Genomic DNA, 21,675 nt, shown 5'->3' on the forward strand with positions numbered 1-21,675 from the left:
TCCCAGTGACCACAAGAGCTAGGGGTGGAGTTGGGACACTGCTTAGCTGCTCTAGCCTTCAGGGCAGCTCTGGCCAGTTGAGGACCTATAGCCAAAAGAAAAACAGACCAGCCATTTCCTTTTGGACAGTTTTGCTTTATGCATTCAGTCAAGGCTCACCCCTATAGCCATGGCCCAGCTGCCACCTGGGAGGTATACAAAGGGTGGTGGCCACCCATAAGTGGCCTCAGCACAGGCTCCCCCTGCCCTCTGCCCCTGCAGTACAGCTGTGTTCACAGGATACTTGCACCCACACATGGGACAGAGGAAGGAAGGACTTGGGGAGGCCTCAGTGAGGCTCACCTGCCTCCAGTGTGCACAAAGCTTTGGTTCGAGGTGGTGCATCTGACTGTTTTAAGGGCAAACAGTTATAGTCAAATGGTTATTCACAACTGCAGACAGCAGGACAGAAGCAAGTGTGTAATTATAGCAACTTGATTGCAGACTCTTTTACAAAGGTCAGCACAGGCGCCAACCTCAGTCACGGGGGGTGGCAGGGCATAGAGAATACTGTCTCCTGTAAAAACACCACACACGGGAGGTGTCCAGCACTGTGCCATGAGTACATGGTGCCCTGAACAGGTGCCAGGGGCGGGGAGCCAACGGCTCACAACCAACTTGGACTGCTGGGACTCAGTGGGAACAGATCTACCCCACACCTGTCCACAGGGGCCATCTAGTCACCTGGCTGCACCAGGCGGCTGTTCTCAAAATCCAGTGCTGCCCCAACATGCTTGCACCAGCTCTGGAGAGGAGCACCAGCATGTGAACGCACTGCACTGAGGGTCCTCGTTTCCTCTCAAGTCCATGAGCTAAAATGCGTTAACTGTTCACATCTGCTACATGATTCCAAATCTATCTTCTACTCTCACTGTAAAAGTTTCTTTCCAAATGCTAAAATATCATAAAAGCTTTAAAAATTGATGGGTGGACAGACTTGACTGCAAAAATTTAGTAAAAAATTGCCAGAGGCCAGCGAAGGTCAGGGGCCTCAGTGTCTAAGAAGGCATGTTTTGTGGGCATTAAGACTTACTCAGAAGAATGGACTGCACCCCAGCCCAGGCAGGGGCAGCAAACTGGGCAGGGACAGGTGCCTTCATCCACATCACAGGCAATGCATTTCAAGGCAAAGAATGATCACCTTGGTGGTTTGCCTACAGCCTCTGAAAAATTCTGATACTAAGTTGTGTTTATTTTAAACCAAACAGGTCTGAAATACTCCTTCCTAACTATAACTTTTTCAGATAAAAAGGAAAACCCAGGAGGCGGGGAAGGGGATGGGGTGCCAGCGTGCACCTTCTGGCCAGGTCCCTACGGTGCCCGTGGGATCCCCAGGTGCAGGGCTTTCTCATTTCATGTCATCCAACTATCATTTCTTGTCATCGCCTGTTACATACTAAAATTCATGAAAACCTTCATAACACCAGTCTGCAGCATGTCCACACAAGCAGAGGTCCATGGCAACCTCCCATCTCTGTGTCCACCTGCGTGGCAGGCTGAGTTGATGCTTTAACATGACCACCCAGACCTGTGGGTGGCCCCCAAGGAAGAGCTGCGTGGACCTGGCAGTGGCGGGGGACCACGGACTGGAGACCCGGGGCTGCAGAGTGAGGGCAGGTCTCCCCCGCAGTGGAGCTGGCAGCCCCTGAGCCTGGGCCACCAGCCATCACACGTCCACAGTGCACAGGGGCTCGCCGCCAGGCTGCGCAGATGCCACAATGGACATCTTGGGCTTCTTCCGCGTCTCCTCCTGGAAGAACAGCCAAGGTCAGGGATGTAGGTGACATGGGAACCTGCAGCCCAACCTCGGTGAAAGGCTGGTGGTGGGGCTGCAAAATGTGCGTGATCGTAGGGCACCATGTGCTGGCACTTCTGTGGGCATCAAGACACATGCCCGGGAGTGGAGGGTCAAGGAGGTCACAGCCACCAGGGATTTGAAGCTGCCCTGACAAGCCCCACGGGACCCCACATCAGCACACAGGAGGCCAGGGCCACCAGCTCTACAGCACTGCCACAGCCTGAGGGCATGTGCACGGGCCTCACCCTCTCCTCCGCCAGCCTCCGCATCTCCTCCTGCAGTTTGCTCAGGATGTGCAGGTTGGGCTTGTTCTTCCGGGCAAACTGCTGCAGCTCGATCACACTCTTGTCCGACGTCTCCTGGGGAACAGAGCCCGCTCGCAGGATCGTCTGGGGCCACCCCTCCCTTGATCTGCCTGGCTGGCTGCCTGCTGGCTGTCCCCACTTCTGCCACTGCCTCCTGCGCAGGGTGCTCCCCCGGCCCCCTTGGCCTCTGACATAGCCACTGGCCAGGCACTCAACATGCCCAGAGCCCTCAGGCAGGAGCGACCAGGACACAGCCTTGGCCAGGGGGACAGCACACTGCAGGACAGGACTCGCCCTGGCACTGTGGGGCCCAGACGCTGAGCTCCCTGCAGGCCCGTCCAGGGTGAAGAAGCCATATCTGAGGATGCCTGCTGGCCGTGGGTGCCACACTCCCCTGCCTCTGGAAGGACCCCTCGCCCGCCAGCTCCAGGGAGCTCCCACCACGGGCCCAAGCAGGCTTTCTCCCCTCACTTACAGCCCAGCACGATGCACAGAAGTAGAGCACAGACCTGAAGGCAGAGGCTCAGCAACGCAGGGCCAAGCACCTCAGGGCCCAGTGTCCCCTCCCCTCAACCACCCTGTCAGGCCGAGAGCAAGGAGCTCTTCACAGATGGCCTGGGGGTCACCACCCACAGTCCCCACCCTACACACCCACCACTCACTGGGGTGCTGGTGACCCCGACCGTTTCTGTAAACATAAGGGAAAAAAAATCAACATAAACCTCGCTTCCCTGTACTTCTCTCCGCCCCAAACACAAAAACCTAAGGGTATTGGCTAAAATCTTGAGATCTTGGCCCAAAGAGCAGAAACAAAACAGATGAAACACACTGGCTGTTGAAAGTTGGTGGCCGGGGAGAGCTGTTTGTGTGTTGTCTGCTCGCTCTCCCTCTAGCCCTGGCCCGCACCCCATCCCCTCCCCATGCAGCCAGAGCCCGACTCTGCCCCAGCCCCCCGTGCCAGCAGGGGGCCCCATTACCTGTTTGACCATCTTGCTGCTTTCACGGCCGTACATGCGCAGCAAGGAACCCCAGTTCTTGACATGTGGGTGCAGCAGCTGAAGGATCTTCTGAGAAGCTAACTGTTTCCCAACTCGCTTATTCTTGCCTGAGAGGAAACGTAGAGAGAGGGAGTCACAGATACCAGCCATCCACAGGGCCACCTCGTCCAGACAGGGGCACTCCTGATGGGAGGGGGCAGAAGGTGCAGCTGCTGCACTGGGCACAGCACCTCAGCCCTGCCCGTCCTGCAGAACAGCCCATCAGAAGCTGAGGGAGGTCAGGACACACCCAAGGCCATAGCTTATGAGAGCTCCCAGCCCCCAGCCCACATCTGCAGACACAGAGGACGCACCTGCAGGGCAGACACAGGGGTGGGGGAGCATACAAAGGGCATCCTGTGCTGGGGACATTTCTAGATGGACAGAAGGTGGGGCAAGGGTGCAGAACAGGCCTGGAGAGCAGCAAGGGCCTCTGGCTCAGATGGGGGATCTATCCTATGCCCTGCCCACCTGCTCAGAGCTGGTCTCAGCAAGGAATGCTGTCTGCAGGGCATGGGGCACACCCAGGGCCTGCTTGGTCATGACCTTCTCACTTACCCAGTGCTGGTCTGTGTTTACAACAGTTACACAAAGTTTCTTTTCAAGTAAAGTTATATCTAAACACCAGATTAGATGAAGAGCACAGTTGGTGCCCAGCAACAGCAGAGGCCCCTGCGGGGGACTCTGCTGCTGTCTTAGGAGGTTCCTGCTCCCTTTACAGGGACCGAGGGCTGGACAGGGGCAGCGGTGGCAGCCGCTGGGGAGCAACACAGCCCAGCCAAAATGACCAGCCCGGGGACGGGACACCCACAGCTGCACTCAGGCCAGCTGTGACTCAGATGTGGACATGAGATGCTGTGGGCACAACCGTGGGCAGTCAGCATACAGCTGAGGCTCGAGTGATGCCAGGGCAGTGGTCCCCAGGATCACTGAAAGCCTGTGTGTGGGTGTACTGGGGGAGGGGGGTGTGTCTTACACCAGCCGCGCACTGTGTGCTTGCCACATGCCATGACATATTCACTCTTCTGGTTTTTACCAGGAACCACTTCAAACTTGATAGAGGTGTCCCCCATCCCATGGTTTCTGTAGGAGAAAACAGACAGTAGGTGACATCAGCTGAGGGGGAGGAAATGGCTGCTTCCAGAAAGCCCTCCAAGGGCCCATCAAGACAGCACCAACCCTTCTCCCCAAACCGCTGCTCCACCCAAGAGGAGGGACTCTCCCACCACACGCCATCCGGCCCCTTGGGTGGAAGGGTGCTGGGCACCCCAGAGAGGCCCCTGTGCCCGATGGCCAGGGAAGCACCCCACCCCACCCACCCCCTTACCTTTTAAGGCACTCATGGAGGATCTGGTAGGGAGATAGCAGTCCAGCCTTGCTGGTCAGCTCATAGACTCGTGAGTCCTCGATACTGATGTGGTTAAAATACTACAAAATGAAGCAGCTGGTCATAGGGCTGGCCACTCCCGTGGCCCCGTGAAGTGGCTCCCGTGCTGCCACCTCCCCCAGGGGCCTCCTGTCCCCACCACTACCTCTTGGAGCCATTGCACCCCACATCCCACACCTCCCCGCCCAGCTGCCTGAGACACAAACGAGGAATGGCAACGGCCGGGCTGCCTGCCCGCTGGCCTGGGGAGCCCATCCTGAATCAGAGGCTGATCAGACGACTGGTCAGAAGTCTAAAGACACACAACCTTTGGAGAAAAGCTTGAAAACCATCATAAGTGAGGTTATAGAAGAGAGAAAGTGACCAGACACGGCAGAACAGAAACATGACCAAGGTTCTTAAGAGGCGACGCCCAGCTGGTTCACGGAGAAAAAGGAAGCTGGTGACAGGGGCATCGCCAGCCCAGAAGTGGCTCTGACCCCATGGCCTCCGGCTCCCACTCAGGAGTGTGGCCCCCCTCCCGGGGCGGCCATAACACAGAACCACACGCTCCTTTGAGGCCTCTCAGGGAGGTCCCTTCCCAGCCTGTCCAGCTTCTAGGGCTCCGGGTGTCCCTTGGCTTGTGGCAGCATAAACCCCAGCCCTGCCCTCTTCGTACAGAAGGCTTGGAACCTGCTGCTCTGGCAGGGAGGGGACTTCTTCCCCACCCAGCATCAGGAGGAGGTCCTGGTTCCAGCAAGCAGTAAATCATTCCCCTCTGAGCACAACCCTGCCCCCCCAGCACATCAATGGGTCCACCAGCGAGAGGCACCCCGAGCCCCTTAGTCAGGGTGTCTGCGGAGGCATCGCTGTGTGAGTGAGGTTGCTCAGACCCCTGGCCACGAGGGATGAACCCAACCCCCATCACCACCCCTCCCCAGGCACTGGGGGAGGCAGAGAACAAGGCTGGAGTCCAACCTCTGACTACATGATGGTTCCCCTGCAACCAACCCCCATCCTCGGGGATTCCAAAATTCACCTCCTGAACATGAACTCAGGCGTAGTTGAAGGGGTTAGAATAGAACTTTCCCTTCACTTTTATCAACTGGAACTATTTCAGGAACTGGAGACAAAAACCAAACGTTAATTTATTTACTACATTAGAAGGTCCCACCAGGAACCAAGGACAAAGACCAAACGTGTATTTTATATCACAATATCACAAACATACACACCTAACAGCCCCAAAATACATGAAACAACCTGACAAATGAAGGGAGCAATAAACAATTCAACAGTAACAGCTGGGGACTCAACACCAGTCCAGACAGAACAGAAGACCCACCAAGAATGAGAGCAGCAAACCCCACACCAGCTCAACCCACAGAGGCCTGTTCACTCCACTCAGAAACACAATGCACATCCTCTCAGGCGGTCACAACACAAGCCTCAATAAACTTAAAAGGACTGACTGAAATCACAAAAACTGTTTTTGAACCACAATGGAATTAAGTTAGAAATTAACAACCAAAGGAAATTTGGGAGATTCACAAATATATGAAAAGTAAATGCTCCTAAAATAACCGCTGGTTTAAAGAAAAAATTTACAAGAGAAATTAGGAAAATACCTTGAGACAAATGACAAAAGAAACATAACATATATTAAAGCAAAATTATGGGATGCAAAATAGTACACAGAAAAAAATGTATAGCTATAAACTCCATATTTAAAAAGAAGACCCCGGGCTTCCCTGGTGGCGCAGTGGTTGAGAGTCCGCCTGCCGATGCAGGGGACATGGGTTCGTGCCCCAGTTCGGGAAGATCCCACATGGCGCAGAGCAGCTGGGCCCGTGAGCCATGGCTGCTGAGCCTGTGCGTCTGGAGCCTGTGCTCCGCAACGGGAGAGGCCACAGCAGTGAGAGGCCCGCATACCGCAAAAATAAATAAATAAATAAATAAATAAATAAATAAATAAATAAAAAGAAGACCCCAAATCAATACCTTAATCTTAAGACACTAGAAAAAGAAGAACAACCTAAACCCAAGGCTGGCAGAAAAATGAATAATAAAGGCAAGAGCAAAAATAAATAGAGAATAAAAAAAACAATAGGAAAAAAAAATCAACAAAACTGGAAGCTGGATATTGGAAAAGACCAACAACATTGACAAACCTTTAGTCAGACTGACCAAGAGAAAGGAAAGACTCAAACTGCTAAAAATCAGGAATAAGGGACTTCCCTGGTGGCACAGTGGTTAAGAATCCACCTGCTAATGCAGGAGACACGGGTTTGAGCCCTGGTCCGGGGAGATCCCACATGCCACGGAGCAACCAAGCCCATGCGCCACAACTACTGAGCCTGTGCTCTAGAGCCCGCAAGCCACAACTACTGAAGCCCATGTGCCTAGAGCCCATGCTCCACCACAAGAGAAGCCACCGCAATGAGAAACTTGCACACCCCAATGAAGAGTAGCCCCTGCTGGCCGCAACTAGAGAAAGCCTGCGCGCAGCAATGAAGACACAATGCAGCCAAAAATAAAAAATAAATTTATATTTAAAAAGTTTAAACAGGGCTTCCCTGGTGGCGCAGTGGTTGAGAGTCCGCCTGCCAATGCAGGGGACACAGGATCGTGCCCCGGTCCGGGAAGATCCCACATGCTGCGGAGCAGCTGGGCCCGTGATCCATGGCCACTGAGCCTGCGTGTCCGGAGCCTATGCTCCGCAACGGGAGAGGCCACAACAGTGAGAGGCCCGCGTATCGCCAAAAAAAAAACACACAAAAAAACCCAACAATAAAAAGTTTAAACAAAAGGGTCATAACGGAATACTATGAATGTGTATTTGTCAATAAATTAGATAACCTAGATCAAGTGGGAAAACTCCTAGAGAGGCACAAAATTCCAAAAGTGGCTCAAGAAGAAGTAGAAAATCTGAAGATGTATAACAAGTAAAAGGATTGAATCAGTAAATAAATAACTTCAAAACCAAGCAAAGTCTAGGCTTGGACTGTTTCACTGGTGAATTCTATCAAGTGTTTAAAAAATTAATACCGGGACTTCCCGGGTGGTCCAGTGGTTAAGTATCTGCCTTCCAATGCAGGGGACATGTGTTTGATCCCTGGTCAGGGAACTAAGATCCCACATGCCGCGGAGCAACTAAGACCGTGTGCTGAAATCACAGAGCCTGCGTGCCACAACTAGAGAAGCCTGTATGCCTCAACGAAGACCCAGTGCGGCCAATAAATGAATGAATGAATGAATATTGTGCTTGCATGGTATATCTTTTTTTTTGGCTGCGTTGGGTCTTCGTTGCTGCGCGCGGGCTTTCTCTAGTTGCGGCCAGCAGGGGCTACTCTTCATTGCAGCGTGCAGGCTTCTCATTGCGGTGGCTTCTCTTGTGGTAGAGCACGGGCTCTAGGCTCACAGGCTTCAGTAGTTGTGGCACACAGGCTCAGTAGCTGTGGGGCAGGGCTTAGTTGCTCCACGGCATGTGGGATCTTCCTGGACCAGGGCTCGAATCCATGTCCCCTGCATTGGCAGGCGGATTCTTAACCACTGTACCACCAAGGAAGCGTGTGGTATATGTTTAAAAAAAAAAAATTAATACCAATCCTTCGCAAACTATTCCACACAATGAAAGAGGAAGCAACACTTCCCAACTCATTCTATGAAGCAAGTATTACCCTGATACCAACACCAACGACATCACGAGGGAAGAAAATACAGAACAGTATCCCTTATAAGTACAGCTGCAAAGATCCTTAACAAATACCAGTGAGCCAAACCCGTCAACGCATAAAAATGATTATACACCACGATTGAGTGGGATTTACCCCAGGAATGCAAGGTTTACCATTCAAAAGTCAATGAAACACCCCCCCACATCAGTAAAGTCAAAGACAAAAACCATGAGATCGTCTCAACAGAAAGAGAAAAAACAAAATCCAACACCCATTCCTGACAAAAACTGTCAACAAACCAGGAGTGGAAGAAACGTCCTCAATCTGATAATACTCACAGCTCACATAGCACGTGAAGTGAAAGAGGCCAGTCGCAAAGGAACATACATCGTATGATTCCACTGACAGAAGACGTCAGAATTGGCAAATCCAGGGACAGAAAGTAGATGAGTGGCTGCTGGGGGTTGAGGGGCTGGAAACGGGGAGAATGGGGGTGGCTGCTAATGGGGACAGAGTTTTTTTTTGGAGTGATGAAAATATTCTGAATGTACAAAAATCCACTGTACTGTGTAGTTTAACGGGGAAAAATTTATGGTGTCATAAAAAAGAATGCATTCTTCAGAGTGAGAAGCCCTTGCTACAAATAACCATAGGACCATATTTACCCAAAAAACTTTACAAATAGTTTTAAATGGTTCTTAACATAAAGAACAATCTAGCTTTTGCAGCCTCTGCCTCAAAGGCTCACTCCACCTTGGATCTGCTGTCAGCAGAGCATGGCTTCCTTCCGAAACATTTACCTGCAGCTTCTCACAAGCCTCCACAAGAACAAGGACAGAAATTTCCGACAAGAACATTTCCTCTGCTTGCAAAGACAAGCAGGTCTCCTCTTTGATGAAGTACAAGAGACGGAGCACTTGGCACCTGGACGAATAAACCCGAGCACAGCCTGACACCAGGGTGGGCTCATGACCCTCACCTCCAGCTCCTCGCTGTCTTTGGGCTTCTCCTCAGAGGTCTGTTTAACAAAGTCCGGGATGAGGATTTCCAGCGTGGCCCGGGCTGTGGAAAGAGGAACCCTGAGGGTGAGGGTGGGGTCCCCACGGCCGAGGGGAGCCTGGGCCCTGGGGGACAGAGCCTCAAGGGCCTGCAGGTGAGGCACGGGCAGAGGGTGCGGTGGGGAGCAGCAGCCGGGCCAAAAGGACACTCTGGGGAGGCGCCTGCAGGTCCGAGTGCAGGGGTGGCGGGAAGCCAAGTGCAGGCACCCCATGAACGGGAGTGCAAAACGAAAAGCACGTGGGGAGGAGCATGGGGTGTGGGTGGGAGGCGAGGCACCACGAGGATGGCCCCACTGACTATGGGACCCTCACAGGCTTCTGCTCTGAGACCCCAGGAGCACCCCACTTGTGAAGCAGGAAGAGCCTTTGGAGAGAATCTCTAAAATGGATAGGAGGCCTCCTGGGGACCAGGCAGAGCTTGTGAGCTCAGCACAGCTTCACACAGGGTCAGCCAGACAGTAAGGTGGGGTCCCTGCACCCTCAGCATTCGCCACCAGAAGAGGGCAAGGCCCAGGGGCACTCTGAGCCCCGGAGCACAGACACTCCACCAACCCGAGACTCGGTGAGACTGCAATAAACGCTCCACACTCCGTAAGGGGCAGAGTTGCTCTGAAGACAATGCGGCGATGGGGGCGCCAGGGCCTGGGGTGCATCCATCGCATGACTGCGATGTGGTCCACTCCCCAGAAGAGGCCAAATAACCCTGGTGCTGGGGCTAATCAGCTTCTGGAAAAGCATGCCGACAAGGTGTGCCGGGAATATAGCCAGTGGCAGGCCAGGAGCAGGAGGAGCATCAGGCTCCCACCAAAAACCACCAGCTTTCCGAAGGGCCTGCTTGGCTGTGTTCTGGGAGTGGCAGTCCCAAGTGTGGAGCTGGAAGGACTTGGAAAATGGCCCTCATGGACGTCAAAACCACCTGAGGAAGATGCCGCCTGTTCTCCTTCTCAGCACACCCCTGCCTTGCTGGGTTTAAACAGACGGATGCCCTGGGCTCAGGCAGCACAGAGCAACAGCATCTGTGAGTGCTGGGGACGGGGCGGGAGGTGCTGGCCCAGCCATCTGAGTGGAAAAGGGCCTTCTACTTTCATTTCTCACGTTTTACTTTTTGTATTTGAATCTTTTCCAGTGAGTACATAATTTAAAAAGATCCAAGTAGATGATTACATAAATAAAACAGACTTGCCCCAGCCACAGCCTTCCCTAGCCATTGGTGGGCCAACATGGGTCTCTGACACCAAGCAGGCACATTACCAGCTTTATTCTTCGCAAGTTTTTTGCTGCTTGCCGTTCCAGATCCATACGTCACACCATCGATGGTCACCGAGGCACCAAAAGGCTCACTTGGGTTCTCTTAAAATTAAAATTACCATTTTAAAACACACTTGCCAAGACGTTAAAAGCGTACGTGCACACACACAATCTGCTCACACTGACAGACAGATGAGGTGGGGGTAGGGCTGCTGCTGGAAGGCAGAGGCCTTGGGGGGTCCCTGAGGCACTGGGATGGGGCTGAGGGACAGTCAGCAGGCAGAGAGCATGGCCAGCAAGTCGAGGGGAACAGGGACCAACGTCTGAGAAAGATGGACGGAGGAGTGCAAGGGGTGGGATGCAGACACTGTGAGCCAGAGAAGCAGGAAGACGATGGCAGATGCTGAGCTTCTGGTTTTCACTAAGGAGTGATGCAGGCGGCCAGACGACAGCTGGTGGCCATTGCAGGGCTGCAGACCCTCCACCCTCGGAGGCACAGTGGGAAGGGGGTGTGGGGAGGTGACCATCTGATCCCTCTCGACCTCCCCTCTTGTTCCTACCCAGCAGAGGGGACTGACAGTCAGCTCCCGCCTCCCCAGCGGTGACCCCAGTGACATGCTTGATGCTTCAGGAGTGAGATGGGGAAGGTTGCACTCACCACATTCAAAGAAGTTGTACACAGGGCGGACCTTGAGGACACGCTGCATGTACTCGTGCAGGATGCAGACCTCCGACTTCCCATTGGGGTTGATGACAAACTCTACAACAAGAGGGGCCATCTCACCAACAGCAGAGGCCGCAGCGACCACACCCCAGCCCGCGGGCAGAGGATCTCTGTGCCGCAGGGCAGACACAGGCTGATGCAGCGCCCTTGGAACACACATCCCAGGAACATCAGACCTGCGAGTCCCGTTCACCTTTCTTCGTGGGCGCGTCCTGCACAGACAGAGTGATGAGCTTCTGATTGGCCGGCAGGATGGGCCTCTCTGACTCAGCCTGTTTTCGTTTCATTTCTCGGTTGAACTGCCGACGCTCAGCCCATGTCCTGAACTTCTTCACAGTAACTTGCTCGAAGTCAAAGCGCTTCTCCAGGTAGTTCCGAAACTCCTCAAGGTCTATATGGGATTCACCAGAGACCCAAGTCATGGGTGGAGGTCATGCCCCCCACCCAGTGAGCAGGACAGGTCCCAGCCACACGATACCCCCTTCCCCTTTCCTCTCCAAGGGCAAGGGAAGTAAAGAATCACGTCCCTTCATTCTGCCAGCTCAAATTACCCTGCCAGGTCCCCTAGGGACAAATTCCTGGCATGTCCTTTAGTTTATTTAGAACAAGAATAAGAATACAAAAATAAACAAACAAAAAGGAACCTTAAAAAAAAAAAAAGCCAACCACAACCAGCCTTTGGGACCTTTCTCCCCATACGGAAACAGGTGCCGGATGGCCAGCAGCAGCCAAGGCACCACGTGCCCACCGTGGCCTCCCCCACACCCTGCAGCAAGCAGGCAGCTCAGGGCCATGGCACTCGTCCCACCTCTCTCCCAGGACCCCAGAGCTTCCCATCAGCCTTGCTGGCGCCCTGCCTGCACCCCTCCTCCCACCCAGGCAGATGCCTGAGATTCCACGTGAGCTACAGAACAACGTGCTTGCACACTTAGTGACAAACCGAAACCACAGTTCTTTACACGAGTGCAGAGAAGCGAGTCTGGAAACAAGCGCCATGAGGTCAGAGGTGGGAGGCAAGTGTTTTCAGAAAAACAAGAGCACACTCAGGTGTGTCCTGCGTGTGCGGAAGGACGGTGTGAAGAGGCAGACCGCAAAGTTAGTCTTATAGGGAGGGCTCCCTTCCAGCTGGGTCCCGAGAACAGCCCACCCGCTGACAGAGCTGGCCAGGATGGGGAGCTAGACACCACTGTCCCCCTCCTCAGCAGCAGACCCAGCCCCTCACATGCAGGAGTTCCCAGACAGGCCGGGCAGTAGCACAGAGTGAGAGACCCCGAAAACCCATGGGGGCTAAGACAGCCTGCCAACACGGAAGAGATGCAGGAGGGACAGGGAGGAATGCCGCACACCTGAGAGCAACTGAGGGTCTGAGAAGGGGGTGGCATCCACACCACGTGGTGGAGACGCCCACTCTGCACACTGGTACACCAGGACTCCATGCGAGCATGTCCCATTTTCATGAAAAGCAAGACTTGAGGAAAGATCGTGAACATGACCAGAGAAAAAGGCCATCTGCAGGGCAGCACCAGTGTGCAGGTCAGGAGCAAGAGGTCAGCAGGCAGAATCTCCTAAGCTCGGGGAGATGGCCTCTCCAGCCATGCGGGAGTGGACAGGCAAGCACGGACAGGTCCCTTCCTCCTCAGGGACCAAGTTCACTCTGGAAACTTACCAACTGATTCATCTTTGCACACTTCCACCTTGGCCTTCACTTGCCCCAGGGCCCCGGGGGCAGCCTCGGCCCCCAGTGGGTCCTTCTCATCTGGGGGCCCCAAGTCAGCCCCCAAGGAGTCGGGCTCTTCCAGGGGGAGCTCCAGCTCTGCAGATCGGCTCAGGGGCTTGGCAGGAGACACCTCTCCACAGGGGGCGAGCTCGCTGTTTTGCTCCCTTTCCTCATTGTCTTTCATTTTCTTGTAATGCAGACAGGGGATGCTACTCAGAGGAGGGTCATGTTTCTGTGAACAGTGGAATTGCAACACAGATCACAAGGATGGCCCCAAACATCTGAACGTCCGATGCCTTTCACCTGCCTGTCTGGCTGCAACGCAACGTAGGCAGACATGCATGCTCCTCCTGCAACTTACGAGATTAAATTCACGACTGATGCGTCCCCTACCCGTATGCTTCCCGTTCCCAAGAAGTATGGCCTGGACCAGGTGACCACCCGAGACTCTCGGTGCAGGTACACAGGGACTCCGGAGTTATGGAACGTCATGATCCACCCGTCTGGCAGTGGTTCCGTAGGTGGGCGGCCACGACCTGCACAGAAGACAAGAACACCCTGCAATTACTTGTAACTGAGTAAGAACTGTCAGGACGTTTCCAAAGTTACAATCCGTGTCAGAAACAACAGCAAGGTGGACCCAACGTTACAGAGAACCTCTAAGGAGTAGGAGTGGGGGAACACCCCGCCCTCCACTAGAGAGAGCCCCACCCAGCCCCACCTGCAAAACTCTACTCTCTCTCTGCTGCTGTGCCTGTTCCTCTGGGTGTGACCCACAGCCTCCAAGTCCCTCCGTGCAGCAGGAAGCTGTCCACCCTGCTCACTGCTATACTCCCCGGCCTAGAATGGCACAGGCACACCACGGAGTCCAGAGCAGGGTTCTGCAAGACACAGGGCCTCGCCACAGCTCTGCCTCCACGGCTGGCAAGCACCGTGGACACTGACTCCCCGCCCACCTCCCACAGGTGTGGCCAGAGGCACTGCAGGGCCTGGGTAGGCTTCGCTAGTAACTGCACATATGTGGATCACTGCTCCCTGTGACCAGGTGACAAGCCTGTGCTGTTCGAGCTGCCACTGACAGCCCTGGCTCCTGAAAAAAGCACATGGCAAAGACTTAAGTAAAACTTATTTTTCTTACAGGTATCGGGAACACGTTAAAAATTCAGAAACAAAAGTGAAAAACCAAGTGAAATGAAATCTAAAAAGACACATATGAGATGAAAACAGCACCAGCTACTCTCACAGAAAAGGGAATGACACCCTTGTGCCGGGTCTGACTCCCACACGTGGCCAACACCAGCGGACAACTGTGTCAGGACGGCCCTGGGAGGGAATGTGAGGCTGGACATGCACAGACCCCGTCAGGCACCCCCATGCCCACCGCGGGCTGGGCTGGGAGCTGTCTGCAACCAGCTCTGGGCGAAGTAAGGAGAAGGAGGCACTCACAGAGCTCAAGGTGAGCACATCATGGGACAAGGCATGTCTGCGATAGTGAGCTGTCACAGAGTTGGCCCGGCTGCCCGGAGAGCTCGCGTGCATCTCATAGTCTGTTACTGTTCCTGTTGTGGCCGGCCCACTTGGCAGACGTGCGGCCCAGCACTGCCAACATGTCCGCTCCACAGCCAGGAGACTGTACACGCTGGCCACCCTCGGTTTCCTCCCATCACGCTGGCCACCTGCGTTGGTGCTCAGCAGAAGGTGTAACCTGTGTATCTGAGTCCTGTGTCCCTCCAGCCCCTTTCCACCACCCACCTGACACCTCCACCTAGACACTGAGAGGCGCCTCCAGGCCAAGACAGAAACAGACACGGAGCCCCCTCAGACCTCTCCACATCAGCAGGGGGGCTGCACGGGCCAGCTCTGGGAGCCCCCTGACCGCTCCCCACCACGTCTCTGACCCCTCCACCTCTGCCCACTCAAAGTGCAGGAGTCACACGTGCACCGCGAGCCGCGCTTTCAGACCAGACTGTGGAATGAGTTCTGCCTGCTTCCAGTGGCTCCCCCAACACTTGGCACAGAATCTAGAACCCGGACTGCAACCACTACCAGCCACCGTGCTGAGCAACCACCTCTGGGCCCAGCATCCATACCCCTGGATGCCCCCTCCCCAGGGATCTGCCCAACCCCCCTCAGAAAGCCTCTCCCCGCCACGCCACACAAGCCCAGCTGCTCTGGTTTCCACAGCACCTGCACCACCTGCAGCTGGGCCATCATGCATCTGGGTGTGTCCTCACATCTTGTCTGTTTCCTGTCACCAGACAGGACCCTCCTGGCCGCAGACGCATACCTGCTGCCTGACACCGAGGGCTCTCATGCCCGTACGAGCAAAGCCCCGTGAACACTCGCTACTTCCTAGCCCAACTTACTTTTGAGCACTGTTTTAATCTTGGTCATCATTGGCTGCACACTTGTCTCTCCGTCTGACGGGTGGTCGCTGTCTCCTCCGTATTTCTCCTCCATCCGCCTCTTTTTGGGAGCACAGAGGCCCTCTTCCAGCAGAGCATCAACATCGTTGTCAAAATCATCCTGCAAAATATGCTGTTCAGACACCACAGCCCCCCAGTGCCCTCCAGGCAAGGTCACAGTGTCACAGACAACGACACAGAAAGGAGGCGCTCTCGGGGGCCTAGGTGTGCCTCTATGTTGCGTGATCATCTGAAAAACAAATGGGATGAAACCGCCAGCTGAAGCACACGCTCAGGCAGGTGCCCGTGCCACCAGGGAGCGTGACCAGCAGCTCCTTCCAACTCAGTTGGGACAAGGGTACGAGGCAGACCTGTCAGCCAAACTTTTCATTAGCAAAGTTTGAAAACCTGGACTCCTGATGGCTTTCTCTTTTCACATTTACGTTTCCACCTCCTGTGGGTGTTCTTTCCTCTGCAACATCAGCTTTACAGAGATGCTGCGATTCCCAAACACCTCTCTTTGGGTTTTGCTAAGAGTGCTCCAAAGGAGGGGACGCCGACATACCTCGTAGGAGAACTTCAAGGCCTCTTCGTCCACTCTGTCTCTCTGCACGATCGCTTTAGTCGTGAGCCCGCCTGCTCCTTCTTCATCTAGCTCCAAATTGTCAGTAAAATCTTCTAACTCATCCAGCACTGCGTACTCCACTCTCTTTTCCTGATCCAGCTCATTCTCCTCATCCTTCTTATCCGCACTCTCACCCCCTACGCCTACCCCGTTACCAACACTCCCGCCAAAGGGACAAGCATGCACGTCTCCACTGACAGGGCTAAGGGCCAGACCGCACTCTGCCCGCGCGTCGCGCTCTGCTCCCGTGTACAGCACCTTCCTGTCCTTACTCCTGCAGCTCTCGGTAAAGCTCACGCTAATCTTTACATCCTTAAGCAACTTAAGGTCAGGGGAGAACTTCCGGACCGCAGGTGCGTGCCGGGCGGTGCGCGGGCTGTGGCCACTACAGTTCGGGTCTACGAGGAGGCGGGCCTTAGAGAAGGATCCTTTGGAGAGAAGAGAAGCTCCGTAGAAGTTGAGCGGGTCCTCAGCAGGGGGTTCGGCCTGTCCATCACCACCAGAGCCAACGTCCATTACCTCTGCATCACTGGACGTTTGCAGGGGAGGTGGTGGAGACTGTCCACGGGGCAGCGCTCGGAGGGGGCAAGCTTGGTTCTCCATCACCGCTCCTCCTGCGGGCTCACGCGGGAGAGGAGAGGGGCTCTCACATGTCTCCATAGTAAAAGTGGTTAAGACTATTTTAAAAGACCAGAGTTTTAAAAAACCTTACATAAATCTATACAGCTAACATGCACAAGTCCGTCGAGACCCGGGTGCCGTCCTGCCCGCGCTGCACACGCTGGCGGCTTAGTCAAGCTGGCCACATTGCTCTTTTCATTAATGTAGACAGCTTTTAGAACCACTGCCTCAATTATTGGAAATCACAATGCACTCAGCTTAAATGACTGATGACTAAGCGAGTCTGTCCTCAAGCCGGAGGGGCACCCGTCTTCCTCCACCTGCAAAGAGACGTAAAGGCGTTGTCACAACGCAACAGAGCCCTCCGTGTCCTGGTACCAAGAGCCCAGTGCTACTGACAGCGCAGTGAAAACTTAAAAGAATGCTGCCCAAAAAGAGAACCTTCTACGCTTCAAAACAATCAAACTTTACTTTTTTCTTTAAAACCTAAATTGTACCTTAAGTCCCAAATTGAATACTTTATTAATTGTCCACTGTAATTCCAACTTGAGAAGCACAAAGACCATATTATATTTAGGCTCAAAAAGGATTAAAAAAAAAAATCCTCCACTAAACTTCACCGCAGCACCCCCTAACTCAGTTTACAAGGCAAGCCAGCATGCAATGCAAGGCTGCCCTTTCCAGAACACACAGAAGGTGTGCGGCTTCCCTCCAGCACCAGAGCGACATGGATCCACTCACCTGCGAGGGCCGGGTCAGTCAGAGGGCAAGCGGGAGACCCTCGGCTCAACTCTGCGGCACTAGGGCCAGGGGCTCTGTCACCCGGGACCCTGGGGCACGTGGATGGGGACAGTGATGCAGCGGGCTGGGGGAGCCAGAGGTGGCGTGGTTCTGTTCCCGGGAGAGGTAGGGGTGGTGGCCGCAGGGAAGGGAGCCCAGCCAGGGTGGGTCGGGGGAGCCGCAGGAGACAGCTGGAGCCAAGGCACGGGGAGTCCTGGGAGCCACCCAGAGCCTGGCTCCATCCTGGGGGGCAACAAGAAGCCACCGGGAGTGAAGAGACCCTCAGGCCACAATTCAGTCCCTACTCGAGAAGGGAGGCCAACAGCTGTGCCAGGCACGGTGCCTGCGCCCTCGAGAACAGCAGAGACACAGAGTTGACCACACTGCTGAGTGGGAAGAGGTGGAGAGCTGGGACAAGGGGGCTCTGACGACCAACGAGGCCTCTCCCCGGAGGGACAGTCAAGCAGGGCCTGCAGAGGAGGGTGCCCCGAGCCTCTGGGCAGACCTGGCCAATGGGGCTGAGGCCGCCAGGACACATCAGCCAGGCGGTCACCCAAACCACAGGAGAGGCCACCCAGAGAGGGAATGCAGACGGAGAAGAGGGCTGAGGATGCAACTCTGGAGAAGCACAACGGAAGGGAAGACACAAGGCTGAGAAGGCAGGGCAGGGGGCCGTACAAACACAGGGGCCTGCAAGAGGGAGGGCACCCACCAGAGCAGAAGCACGTGCAGACACGCACGCATGTGCTCACATGTACACCCCCACACCGTGCAGACACACGCACAAACATGCCATATGCACACAGATGCAGACACATGTGCTTGCCCACGCCCACTCGGGGCAGCTTGCTGGTTGCAGACAGAACAGGAAACAGCAGACACCACATGTTTAAGAAGTTTACAGTGAAGGGACAGAGCGTGGTGGTTGAACTTTGAAGGGGACATAACATAAAAACCAGAGACTTGTTTAGGTTTGATTAATTCATCTAACAACTACCCAAAGACTACCTACTCTGATGGGGGCACTACCATGAACTACAGGGCAATGACCACTGACTCAATCTATTTCCTAGATTCTAAGATGTCTTCACATTTCTGATTTCAGTGGGAATTTAACACAATACCTCCCCCACAGGTATGTCTGTCAAAGGTGCTAAGGACCAAGGAAACAGCACACAAATGATGACAGACTCAGAAGCATGGTGATCGCTGAGGAGGCTGTAGCCAGACACACACGAGGAACACTAAGTGGAGTAGGGCCAGTCTCCTAGTGCCAAGAAACATCATTTCAGAGAAGGACAGAAGGTCAGCATACCCAGTGCTACAGAACACAGATGTGACCAGGACCAAAACCCTCGGCACCAGGCAGGTCTGCAGAGACCCTAGCAAGAGCCAACTCGTGATTCTGGGGCTGAAAAGGCTAACATGAAGAGATGTGAGGAGACGGGGCACTGAAGACACACTCGGCACAGGACAGGGACACCTGCTACCACGTTAAAGGTTAAGAGCAGCACGAAGCCAGGATGATAATCATAACAACTGAAGAATGGAAGCCTTGAAGAGCTGCAGAGTGGAGTCTCCAATGAGCCATGGAGAGTGTGGTCCTTGGAGCTCAGGGAAGCTGCCCAGCCCCAGGGGCAGCAGCTCATGCTGAGGGCTCCACAGCTGGCCATCCTAAGCAAGCTCCTTACCATCCCTGTTGCCTGTCGGTACTTATCAATACCTTCCAGGTGAAACACACATACCATTTTAGATGCTGAGGACATGAGACAGACAAAACCCCTGGCCACAGAGCTCACATTTTAGCAGAGAGACTGACAAGTAACAACTAAGAAAAACTGAGAACCGTTCAAGAAAAAACAAAACAAGGAGTTGGGGAAGGGGAGGCAGCTTCAAAATGGGTGGGCAGAAAAGGCCTCACAGCCAACGTCCACCTGAAGGTAGAGGAGTGGGCCAGGTAGGTAGCTGGGGTGGGAGGAGGGGACATTCCAGGCAACAGCGAGAAGAGCAAAGGCCTCCGGGTAGGAGCGTGGGGTGGCAGGTGACAGCAGTATGCCCAGGAAGGAAAGAGGAGGCCAGGTCAATGAGGGCGAGGGACAGCAGGACTCTGGCTCTTATCTTGAGAGATGGGCCACTGGACAGGAGGGTCCAAGCGGTGAGGTCACATGATCCAAGGTCAGCAGTGGCAACCAAACCTCAGGCAGGCCCTGTTCTAAGCACTTTAGGTACTGTCACTCACCAGCTCTCACACAGCACTGTGAGAAAAAGTTAAGGATAGAGAAATAAAGCAACTTGCTCGAGGTCACACAGCTAGAAAGTAGTGGAGCTGCTTTACCACCCAGGTAAGGTAAACTGGCTCCAGTCTGTACTGCCTCGGGATTACAGTCTTGCAGTTTAAAAGAACCACTGTAGGTCCAGAAAAACCCTAGGTGGGTGGACAGTAGCAGGAGCAAGGGTAAGAGCAAAGAAAAGAATAAACAGGCTCACCGGGAGCTTGGACCAGCATGTCACGCTGGAGGTGGTGAGAAACTGTCCTGAGGGTTGCATGGAGGCCTAGGAGTGCCTCCTTACTCAAGGACAGAGGTGTCACGTGCAGAGGTGGTGAAGGCAGCATGGGGAGTGTTTGGGGGTGAGTGAAGATCACAGTTTAGGTTTACACATGGCTACCTGGCATCAAAGTAACACGTGGGGATGTGGAAGAGGCAGCCACAGGCATAAGACTGCAGCTCAGAAGGGAGGCGAGGGCTGGAGGTGGAGATGCAGATGTCAAGGAGAGACGGCATTAAAGCCAGGAGACTGGACAAGATCACCAAGGAGTAGAGGGCAGCTCCAACCTGAAGCCGAGACTGGGCAAACCAGTCAGACTCACTTTCCTACCCCCAAGGTCACGGTTAGATTATAAAACCCCTGGGAAGTGCCCTGCACAGTGGTTGGCCACAAAGGGCTCAAAGGGTGGCTCTCCTGCCATCGGCCTCACTACTGCTTCAGATGACTGCTCACATGGATGCAAATCTTGCTTGCCAAGTGGACCATAAGCCAGCAGCAGACTTGCAGCAGGCTCCCCTGGATCCCAGCACAGGGTAAAACCGAGACGCTTGGGCAGTGCCCTTCACTGGAGTCTGCTTGTTGGGCTGGCATGGAGGTGCCGTCTGTGATGGTCCAGCGCTGTGGCTGCTGCCTTTCGCTCAAGCCTCTCGGCGCTGCAGCCTCCCGCCCAACCCAGCAGCAGTATGACCTCATCCCGTCCTTTTGTCATCCTCCATCGGCCTCACATCCCGCACTTACAGGCGGCACTGCCGACTGGCCATTCACTCCCTCTGGTGGGTGACCGCCTGTGGCAGGGTTTGGCCCACTCTATCGCTGCCAGGAAACAGGATCCCCGCCTAGCGGTTGGCCTGGCACAGTCCCCAGCCCCAGAATGGACTGTCGTGCACCGGGTAACAAGGTACATGCAAGCATGCAAACGACAAATCAAGTTCCTACCCTGAGCAACCCAAGTCCATCGGACGACACTTGACAGGTACCACTGTCAACAGGTTGCCACCTTCCACTTATTTCTATCATGGTCATTGTTACGACAAAACCACATCCTGATCACCTACGTGACACTCAGTCCGTGAGCATTTGGTGAAGACAGGCGACTTCTCAGATTTCCCAAACTGTGTTACACCCGGCAGGGTCCTGGGCGAGCACCGCCCCTGTTGGTACCTTTCCCGCCTGAAAGCCATCTACGGCTTCGGGGCCGCGGGACGAGGGGCCTCCTCACACCCCGGTGTCTGCCCGGGCGGAAAGCGACTGGCGCGGCGCCCCCCGGCTCGGGGCCCGCCGCCGCCCCCGGCCCCAGCCCAGACCCCGGCCCCGGCGGGCTCCCCGCCCGCGCTCCGAGGCCCGTGGCCATGGTGTTTCACAAAGGCCGGGACTCGGAGAGGCCAGGCCCGCCCGCGCTCCCTCGCCCGCCCGCCCGACCCCGGCCCGCGGCCTCGGCCCGGGAGGGAGGGAGGGGAAGGGCGCGCCTCACGCAGGCCGCAGCGCCGCCCGCCCGGTCGGCAGCGGGGCGCCCCTCGCGCCCCGCACCTACCTCCGGCGCCCGCGGCCGGCCCGAGCTGCCCGCAGCCCAACTGCAGCGGAGACCCCTTCTGCCCGGCCGCCGCCGCCGCCGCCGCCCTCCAGATAGGGCCGCGCGGGCGCTCTCCAGTCGGCGGGACCCGCCTGCCGCGCGGGGCAAGCGGAGGGCGGACCTTGACGCGCGCGGCCAATCCTGCGCGCGGCCGCCCC

General features: G+C 55.1%; 1 protein-coding gene across 2 annotated transcripts; it reads right to left on the reverse strand.

Moving 5' to 3' along the window:
• Nucleotides 1–114: 114 nt before the first annotated feature.
• On the reverse strand, nucleotides 115–21,641 carry DGCR8 (DGCR8 microprocessor complex subunit). 2 transcript variants are annotated; one of them, XM_067014688.1, is made up of 15 exons: nucleotides 21,479–21,631; nucleotides 16,712–16,940; nucleotides 15,940–16,613; nucleotides 15,336–15,495; nucleotides 13,363–13,505; nucleotides 12,919–13,201; nucleotides 11,446–11,643; nucleotides 11,187–11,288; nucleotides 10,532–10,630; nucleotides 9,202–9,284; nucleotides 4,507–4,607; nucleotides 4,156–4,262; nucleotides 3,120–3,247; nucleotides 2,083–2,196; nucleotides 115–1,789 (listed from the first exon to the last, which is right to left on the reverse strand). In XM_067014688.1, the coding sequence occupies exons 3-15, from the start codon at nucleotides 16,600–16,602 to the stop codon at nucleotides 1,706–1,708; spliced, it is 2,265 nt and encodes a 754-aa protein (XP_066870789.1). In that variant the 5' UTR covers nucleotides 16,603–16,613; nucleotides 16,712–16,940; nucleotides 21,479–21,631; the 3' UTR covers nucleotides 115–1,705. The 2 variants fall into 2 exon arrangements, with proteins under 2 accessions (XP_066870789.1, XP_058895928.1); XM_059039945.2 differs by having other exon boundaries at nucleotides 15,940–16,940; nucleotides 21,479–21,641.
• Between the last annotated feature and the right edge of the window lie 34 nt (nucleotides 21,642–21,675).

This window comes from Kogia breviceps, chromosome 15 (genome assembly GCF_026419965.1).
Source record: "Kogia breviceps isolate mKogBre1 chromosome 15, mKogBre1 haplotype 1, whole genome shotgun sequence".
NCBI classification, from domain to species: Eukaryota; Metazoa; Chordata; class Mammalia; order Artiodactyla; family Physeteridae; genus Kogia; species Kogia breviceps.

Coding starts and splice junctions, on each gene's coding strand:
- DGCR8 (XM_059039945.2), bottom strand. CDS start 16,659: ATGGAGACATGTGAGAGCCCCTCTCCTCTCCCGCGTGAGCCCGCAGGA. Junction 11,289..11,445: donor GGACGCGCCCACGAAGAAAG/GTGAACGGGACT, acceptor CTCTTGTTGTAG/AGTTTGTCATCAACCCCAAT. Junction 4,608..9,201: donor AAGACAGCGAGGAGCTGGAG/GTGAGGGTCATG, acceptor TTCATTTTGTAG/TATTTTAACCACATCAGTAT.